Raw genomic sequence first — 9,880 nt, forward strand, 5'->3', positions numbered from 1 at the left:
ACCCAAACCCTACTCATAGGCCCTTAAAACTCATACCCTACCCATACCCTAATCTAGACCTACTCAAATTTTATTAAAAACATATTAAAAATAAACAAAATTATAAAGCAATTCACAAAATCACTCCTACTTGGCGGCTACTCCTCTAACCGTCAATTGGCAGTTACACTCTCTAAGTCAAAGAACCTCTAACGTTAAGGTTGTTTAGTTGAGAACTTGAGATTTTATAATATGTGAGTTAAGTACTTTGTTAATATGTGAGCCATTAATTATGATCGTTTTTCTGCCAAACACATGAATTATGTTGCAGCTATAACGAATGCCAAGCCACCTAGAAGCTTCAAAGAGGCAATGCGACATGAAGGGTGGCGAGATGCAATGGCATCCGAAATTGCTGCCCTAGAGGGACAAAGTACGTGGGTACTGGAGGATTTGCCACCCGGGAAGAAAGCCTTAGGTAGAAAATGGGTATATACTGAGAAACGAGATGAGGATGGGAATTTGATACGATTAAAAGCAAGATTGGTAGGTCTTGGAAATCATCAGATAGAAGGCTTGGATTATAATGAAACGTTCGCTCCGGTTGCGAAAATGTCGACCGTACGGACGTTTCTAGCAGTAGCGGCAGTAAAAAATTGGGAGGTACATCAGATGGATGTGCATAATGCTTTTCTATACGGTGATTTGGAGGAAGAAATATATATGAAAATTCCTCCTGGTTTTCATACAACTAATACTACCAAAGTTTGCAGGATGAAGAAATCGTTATACGGTCTGAAACAAGCTCCCCGGTGTTGGTTCGAAAAATTGTCGACAGCCCTGAAAAAATACGGTTTTAAACAATCGTACTCTGACTATTCTTTATTTACTCTTTCGAAGGGCGAATTGCAATTAAATGTGCTGGTATATGTGGATGACATGTTAATTGCAGGAAATAATATTTTTGCATTAAATAGTTTTAAGGCCTATTTAAGTCAATGTTTTAAAATGAAGGACTTGGGTGCACTTAAATATTTTCTTGGTTTGGAAGTAGCCCGAAATAAGGAGGGATTCTATGTATGCCAAAGGAAGTATGCTCTGGATATTATTTCGGAGACTGGGCTACTTGGTGCAAAACCTGCGGATTTTCCGATGGAGCAGAATCACAAACTTGCAATGGCAGATGGGAAGGATCTTGAGGATGGAGAAAAGTATCGTCGCCTAGTAGGGCGTCTAATATACCTAGCAGTGACTAGACCGGACTTGGCATATTCGGTACACATTTTGTCACAATTTATGCAGGCACCGAAGGAGGATCATTGGGAAGCAGCATTGCGAGTTGTGAGGTATTTAAAAAAATGCCCTGGACAAGGCATTCTTTTGCGGTCTGATAGTGCGTTGAGATTAGAAGGGTGGTGTGACTCTGATTGGGCTAGTTGTCCGTTGACTCGTCGTTCGTTAACTGGGTGGTTTGTATTACTTGGTATGTCCCCTATGTCCTGGAAGACTATGAAACAACATACGGTGTCACGCTCTTCCGCCGAAGCAGAATATCGTTCGATCGCGGCATTAACATGCGAGTTGAAATGGTTAAAACAATTACTGCAAGATTTGGGTGTAGCGCACAGACAGGGTATGAGTGTGTTCTGTGATAGTCAGTCGGCACTTCACATTGCACAGAATCCGGTATTTCATGAGAGGACGAAGCATATTGAGGCAGATTGTCACTTTGTCCGAGATGCGATTAAGGAATGAATTATTAGTCCTTCGTATGTGTCGACGAAGGTACAATTAGCAGACATTTTCACTAAAGCATTGGGGAAGGCACAATTTGAGTTTTTTCTTGGCAAGATGGGCATTCGAGATCTTCATGCTCCACCTTGAGAGGGGATGTTAAGATAGAATTATGGAAGTAATTCTATTGTAAAATATATTCTAAGTATTAGAGTCCTACTAGTATATTACTTCCTAATTAACGTTTGTATAAGTTGAGGAAAGCAGACTTGTACTATAAATACTTTGGGTCGATTAATGAGAAGGTAGAGGTTCAGATTATTTCACAATATTTATCATACTTTAAGTTGTAATGTGTTTAAGAAAAGATAAGAATGACTTTTGTAGACACTACCTCAAAATCGACCAAAGTAACCGTTGGTCTTGCACATTACTCATAAATGTATGTATAAAAAAAACTGATAAATTATGTAAAAAATAAGTAATGCGGACCCACTTCAGACCCTAGACCCTACCCATAGAGTACATGATAAGAGTCTTATAACTGTAGAGTGTAGACCATATTAGATAAGGATAGGGTATGAATACAGGTCAAAAAAATTAGGGTCCAAATTGAATATGAATATTGCTAGACCCTGCCCAGACCTTCCATCGCGGAAGAACCACTATTGAGAAGAATGGATCAGATATTGGGCCAACTTGTACAATCAAGGAACGAGAACGGAGAACCTACTATTTAGTACAAGCCCATTCCATTTCGAGAAAACAGTTCAGAAAAAAGAGAAAAGAAAACAACACAATTCCAACGGATAGGGAGAAGGAAAACGCAGAAGATAAGGAGTTCCTCCTTCTGAGAGCAGCAAACTCTCTCACTTCAATGACTTGAATTTCCCTGCAATAAACTCAACAATTTACCAATCTTACACTTTCTTCTTTTCTTCTTCATCATCATCAATCAATGGCGTCCAAGGTTCTTCCACAGGTTTTCATCTCTCTCTTTCACTCTCCTTTTTTTTTTCTGGAAAATTCTTTTTAAGCTTCCGAATTCGCTGATTTCAGGCACTTCTTGTAATTCCATCGAATCACTCGCTTCAATGTCCGCCATTGAAGAAGCAATTAGGGTTTCCAATTGACTCCAACCGCCGATTTTCACTCTCCAGCAACTGTAGGAGTAATCTTATGGTTTCTAGGGCTTCATCTAACTTATTCAGCTCCAATTTCAGCTCGATTTTCTCTTTTCCGGCAAGAAATTCTTTCGTTGTGAGGTCGGAAGCGGAGGATAGCTCCGACGCTCCGGCTGAGAGTGTAGCTGTCGTTGCCGAGGAGGAATTGCCGGTGGAGTCGGAAGCCGAAGCTGAAGAAAGGCCGCCGAGGCAGCAAAGGGTCAAATTGGGAGATATAATGGGGGTAAAATTGATTTCATTTATTATCTGTAGTGCTAACTGCTAAGTGCTAACTATACTTAAAATCAGTTTGTTCAAGTTGATTATATATTTCTTGTAGTGTTGCATAGTGTATTAAATTAGTCAATTCAAATGGATTCTAGTATATGTTTTGAGACAATGATTTACCCTATTTGAGTTCTTTGAGTTTAGTTTTCACAATCATCCAAAATTAAACACTAATCTAAAATAAAATTCAATCCAAAATTGGTTTCGGCCAAAGAAAAACAAGATTTCAAAATTATTTTTGAATTAAAAAAGACGAGTGACAAGTAGATAAATAATTAGGTGCCACGTAGATATTTTTATTAATTAATTATTACTATTACGCATATACAATTTCATCCAAAATCAAACACTCTAATAATTAAAAAATAAATCTAAAATGAAATTCAATTTAAATTCAAAAACTAATCTAATCTACTACCTTATATATAAAATATAGCAGTTGGTTTATATATGAATTTTATTTTAACTTAACAATTTAATATAGGAAAAATTACTTTAAATAATCCAACCTTTGGACGATTTACTTTCATTAATCCAACCTTTGGATTATTATATAATAATCCAACCTTTATAACCCATTAAAAATTATTGAACCCAGATGACTTGGTACCGGCTAAGAAGGTCGGTTTTATTTTTATTTTTGTATGGGTTACACCACTTCTCAACAGATCTTCTTTCTACCTCCTTCCTCTTTTATGACTCCATAGCCCTCCTTCCCCCAAATTTGATTAATTCTACCATAGATCCCACTTCTCAAACACAAGTTATCACCAAATTTTGAATGGGAAAGGAAAATATAAAAAATAATGATTGATACCCCATTGAAAAGAACTCGAAATGGAGTGTTCTTCATCCCAAAATTTAAAACCCAGATACACATTTAATTTGTTGGGTTTGTCTAGGTGTGTTTATAACCTGTTTTCCGTTGTGTTTGATGTTTTGTTACTACTTTATCCACTCCATTTTATTGGTAAATTGAAATTAATGGTGAGTAGATTACGATGAATAACCTAAGTGGAGGATGGGGGGTGCATGGTCAGGTGGAGAACAAGGGGCGTTGGGTCGAGACAAAGGGCATGGAGTGGAGCTTCAGTGCAAATTAAGGTGGTGTTTGCAACGACAACGTTCCATTGCAGCTTCTTCCGCGGAGGTAAAGTAGAGGGTGTGTATGCGGGAGTGGAGGAGAGAGGGTGAGGGATGAGGGTGGCGGTGGAGGAAGGAGGAAGTAGGAGAGAGAGAAAGGATTGGGGGCGGTGGAGGACAAAAGGAAGGGGGGAGGGTAGCCGTATGAAGAAGGAGATGAAGGAAGAAGAAAGAAAAAAAGATTTAAACAAAAAAAAAAACCACAACGAATAATAGTATGACATGTGTCCAGGTTACCCGTTATATTGGGTTGGTGACCGGCTAGGGGCAATAAAAGTTAATGGGGTGCAAAGGTTGGATTATTAAATAATAATCCAAAAGTTGGATTATTAACAAGAAATCGTCGAAAGGTTGGATTATTTAAAACAATTTTTCCTTTAATATAAACTGTGCATCGCACGGGCTAAAATCTAGTTGGGAGATATAATGGGGGTAAAATTGATTTCATTTATTATCTGTAGTGCTAACTGCTAAGTGCTAACTATACTTAAAATCAGTTTGTTCAAGTTGATTATATATTTCTTGTAGTGTTGCATAGTCTATTAAATTAGTCAATTCAAATGGATTCTAGTATATGTTTTGAGACAATGATTTACCCTATTTGAGTTCTTTGAGTTTAGTTTTCACAATTCCGTAAGCAATAATGCAATGTAGGTTTTTCCAGTTAGGTTATTTGATTGTTATGAAGTGTTAAGCATTGTAAAATAATTGATAAAATTAGGGAATTTGAATATTAGAATCTTAGGTTGGAATTTCTTTTTGAGAAAACATGAGCAAAAGAAAAGGAGATCCGAAAGCAATAAAGGTAGGTTTTTCCAGTTAGGTTATTTGATTGTTATGAAGTGTTGAGCATTGTAAAATAACTGTATGAAATTAGGAAATTTGAATCATAGGTTGGAATTTCTTTTTGAGGAAAAGAAAAGAAGGGTGTTTAGCGTTAGCTAATTTCGGTGCCACGATGAAAATGGCTAAAATGGAGAAGAATGATAATCTGGAAAAGGTTCAAGGGACTTGATCATGAGCAATGATAATGAGATGACAACTGGACATAATAATTGTGGATTGGATAATGTTTAAAAGTTTGGGTTTCTTGAACTTGCGATTTGGATTTTTACAATATGATTTTTTTTCCTTAATTAGATATTGAACAAGAAAGCAGTTCACGCTGCGGAGGAGCTGCGTCCAGTGCCGGGCATCAGGACTGGAGACATTGTGCAAATCAGATTGGTTAGTAGTTTCCTCTTTTTCGTACTGAATTCAGCATTATCAAGTGCTTAATCATGCTCTGTTGAATTCTTTGGTGGTTTTATAGGAAGTTCCAGAAAACAAGCGTAGGCTATCTGTGTACAAAGGTATTGTGATATCTAGGCAGAATGCAGGTATTCATACCACCATCCGGATTCGAAGGATCATCGCTGGTGTAGGTGTTGAGATAGTGTTCCCATTGTAAGTATTAATGCTCTTCTTGTGCTTGGTTTTATTGTTCCCTGCAGTCATGCACTATAAATTATGCTGTGCAGTCTTCACTAGGGGGATAGGTTGTGTACTAGATACTATTGTGTACTAGATTTTTTATTTAGTGTTTGCAGCAGAATATGTGTTAGAATGAGTAACAATAGCTACCATATCACTGTCCATCTCTGCAAAATATCAAAATTAGGTTGCATGATTTACTGACAGAAGGCTTGATCTGCATCATCAATTAGTTCTGTCTGCTAATAGTCTTAGTCTCATTTAAACATTAAAAACTCCCATCAATTTCTGAAATCTACTATTGATGCTGCTCCATTTGCTGGATGTTGTTAAGAACATCACAGTCATGCTGAAATGTTAGAGTGGAGTTTGTAGTTGCTAAGCTGTCTTCTTTGCTCTTGAATCATAGTAATGTCATAAAAATATACAATACCTTTACAATATACAATACCTTTACCCCAATGTTTTTTAATTAGTAACAAGGCTCCGTCTAGGGCAAGGTGAGAACGTATGTAGTCTTACCCAGTTACCCATACATAGTATGATTGCAAAGAAACTCTTCTGCATTTTTGTCATGATTTCAACGGGAATGTTCTAGCTATGCCTTGATCTGAAAGAGTGAAGAGTAATAACTGGCCAAGTTATTCATACAAATAAGAAGTAAAGGATAGTTTAGTGCCGGTGAATGACTTTTTTGTAAGAGAAGGATGATAATTCCCTGACATGCTGGTGATTTACTAGTATTAGAATTGTTTGACATGCAAAATGTTAATTTTGTATTTTTGCTTGATCACAAGCTTGACTTGGTTTAGCGAGATATTGGAGGAATCTTTAATAGATGAAATTGATGTCCTTGACTGGCTGATCATAATAGTTATCCGAATAATCCATTTCTCGTCTTGCTAGTATAGCTAAGTTGTGTTAGTTATTGTTTAGAACCATAAGTCAAGTGTAGAAGTTACCAAGATTCAAGGGTTTCAGTAAAGTATGTTGCTTTACAAATGGTTGTAGTAAACTAGTAATTGCTGAAGTATCATTAACTGCAATCTAATCCATATTTGGATGTGCTCTGCATCCTTGAATCTGATTATGCTTCTATGTGATTTTTGTACAGGTACTCACCAAACATCAAGGAAATAAAAGTTGTTTCTCACCGGAAAGTCAGGAAGGCAAGGCTATACTATCTAAGAGACAAACTTCCCAGGCTCTCGACTTTCAAATGAAAACATAAATTTTCCTGAAGCTTTCTCGTCCTGTGAGCCTTTCATGCTTTTGTCATTATTTACGATTCACATATTGTAAGAAAATCTTCCTTTTTTTGTTTGGTAAGATCTATTTTCTTTTAGGGAAACTGTTGCTTGTAAGTTGTAATTTTGGTGCCGAAAGTGTACTGATCACCTTCATAGAGAGTAGATCGCATTATGCAGTGTATAATATCTCCAAGAATATTCATGAGGTTATGCCAAATATTTGTTAATGCAAATGTATTATGCATGGTTGAGATGGAACTAATGTGACTTTGTGGGAGTTTACTCTTACTGCTGGGTTTCCGAGAAGCTTATCAGAGTAGATTAGATGAATTTGATAAAGAAATACTCACTATGCATGCAGTGGCGGATCTTGAATAATTTTACGAGTGGGTTAGTAGAATAATTAAGAAAAATACTAGGGGTCGAGTCCATCCAAGTAAAGATAGTTGTAGGCCGGGCCGAGTCCTGACCCAAGCCAGCATGAACAAAGCACGACCCAACACAAGCACGGAGTCGTGGGCCACGGGTACTTTTTGTAAACAACACGGTAAGGCATGGGATGACTCGACCCGGCATGACAAAGCATATTAAATTTAGTAAAATTAGTCTTTGGCAAGACAGCATGTGAGCCCTATTTTGAACTTTTCGGCTTGGCCCGGCGCGATACGTAGTGGGCTTGACACTTGCCCGACTTATTTAGACACATTGGACCCGGCCTACGACCATCTGTACATCCAGGTCATATAAAATATACGCCACTATATGCATGAGCTTTAAAAATATTAACTATACTACAAATAAAGGTTGATAAAGAAAGGACAACCCTAAAATAGAACAGAACTAATGACAAAAGGCTTTTTTAAGGATTTGTTTTAATAATTGGAGATTCTTTTTTACATGAACACTAATCATTAGTACAGCAGTACATCACATTAGAAGGCATATCCTCCGGAAAAAATATAGACATGCCCCGTGCCCATGGGCCTTCTTGAGCTGAGCCTAACCAAGCTCGGGCTCGACTTCATTGGCTCGTTGCCTTTGATCAGCTATTCAGCTACGATATTACTTCCTCCGTTCCTAAAAGATTTATCCATTGCAATTTTTTGGGTCAAACTTTGAAAACTTTGACAATTAATTATCATTAGCCTATCATAAATAATATAGTCGTGTGAGGTCTTATTAGATTCGTTTCGATATATATTTTCGAAATATCAACTTTTTATTACTTTTACGGGTGTGGAATCAGAGTTATATACGTTTTAAGTTCTGTCTTGAAGACCATGAAAAGTTTAATAGAATAATCTTTTAGAGACGGATGAACCAATCGTGGAGTATCATCTTAATTTCCGTTCTAGTTTCTAACCATGGTCACATCATTCAAGGTGTTTTGATGTTTACATAATTACACTATCTTCCTTGCTAAGTATTTTGCTAATGCTAACCTTACGTCCTTACCTAAAATTGCTGACATTGATTTGTTAATTGTTATCTATTTAAAAATTACTAATAAATGCTTAAACAGCACCAAGCAACACCCTGATTGTGATGATTAGATTAGTATGCAATCATTATCGAACGTCAATGATGGAACTCTAAGCTGTTTATTCTCCTACCATCATTCAAAAGATAGATGACCTTAAAGTTCCTTTATTCTATAAATTATTTTTTAGCTCAACTATTATATTTTCGTATTACTTCCTCCGTTTCAAAATGTTTGTTACGTTTTGATTTTGGCACGTTTATTAACGTATAATTAAATTTTTTTTTAAAAAAAATTTTAAATGTTCTAGATTCCATCATAAATCTGATTCCATCTTTCCAAATTCTAACATTTATTACTTTCTTTAAATATAGTGCAAATCTGCTTTCATCTTTTATTAAAAAAAAAAACCTCAATCCACTAATCATTGAAACAACCAATAAGATTGTTTTATTATCAAAATGAACCAATAATTAAAAATCACATAGATTGCTAACTTGTCATAATGTGACTTTTGGTTGCATTAGATTTATTGAGTTGAAAAGTTGGACCAATTAGAAATAAAAGTTGGCTCAAAAAATAATAATTGTAACAAGTTTATAAATAGAAAGATTCTTTATGTAACAAACATTTTGAAACACTGTTAAAGAAATACGTAACAAACATTTTAAAATGGAGGGAGTAGCATTTTCTTTCTCGCATTTTATTTAATACTTTTTTTTTTACATAACTAATTACCAAACAAGGCTGCAACTTCAGTGTTTCACGAAAGCTGGAAAATAGAAACCTTAAAACACTACGGAGTAAAAATCTAAAATTGGTGTGCTCTAGGAGTACTTCGATGCACCGTATAAATATGTTTCACAATTTGTAGTTGTAAATGATTTATTTTTTCAATAATCATCCAAAATCATTTTACAAAAAATAATTATTATTAACAAATTTTCGTAAAAGATAGTTTATACGAATTAGTGGTTATACTTTACCTTTTACGTTTGCCTATATAAATGTTTGTAGATGGACATCTCTGACTTTGAAAATAATATACAAATTTAATATTTCGAAAATACAAATTGAGATGAATCAAACAAAGTACCATACAATTCTATTTTTCCTTACATTTACTACAAAATGATACTCCGTAGTTAAATTTAAATTTGTGAATAATTTTAAAAGTTAAAGTGTAACCTATATTTCAAAACTAGATTAGATCCCGTGCACGCACGGATTTTGATAAAAAATTTCAAAAATATTTTACTGATTATCTCCCAAACGATTGCATAGTTATAACATTTTTAACATATACTTGTTTAAATTTATTCATTTAATGTGCATATTTAAAATGCTAATATGGTAATTTTATCAAAATA

The 9,880-nt window shown here is 35.4% G+C and overlaps 1 protein-coding gene across 1 annotated transcript; it reads left to right on the forward strand.

Annotated features, from left to right (window-relative positions):
• Positions 1–2,457: 2,457 nt before the first annotated feature.
• On the forward strand, positions 2,458–7,288 carry LOC110781789 (50S ribosomal protein L19, chloroplastic-like). Its single transcript, NM_001426338.1, has 5 exons — positions 2,458–2,695; positions 2,773–3,120; positions 5,448–5,534; positions 5,620–5,753; positions 6,895–7,288. Exons 1-5 carry the CDS (start codon positions 2,672–2,674, stop codon positions 7,001–7,003), a joined length of 702 nt encoding a protein of 233 aa, NP_001413267.1. The 5' UTR covers positions 2,458–2,671; the 3' UTR covers positions 7,004–7,288.
• The last annotated feature ends 2,592 nt before the right edge of the window (positions 7,289–9,880 follow it).

Source organism: Spinacia oleracea, chromosome 6 (assembly GCF_020520425.1).
Source record: "Spinacia oleracea cultivar Varoflay chromosome 6, BTI_SOV_V1, whole genome shotgun sequence".
NCBI classification, from domain to species: Eukaryota; Viridiplantae; Streptophyta; class Magnoliopsida; order Caryophyllales; family Amaranthaceae; genus Spinacia; species Spinacia oleracea.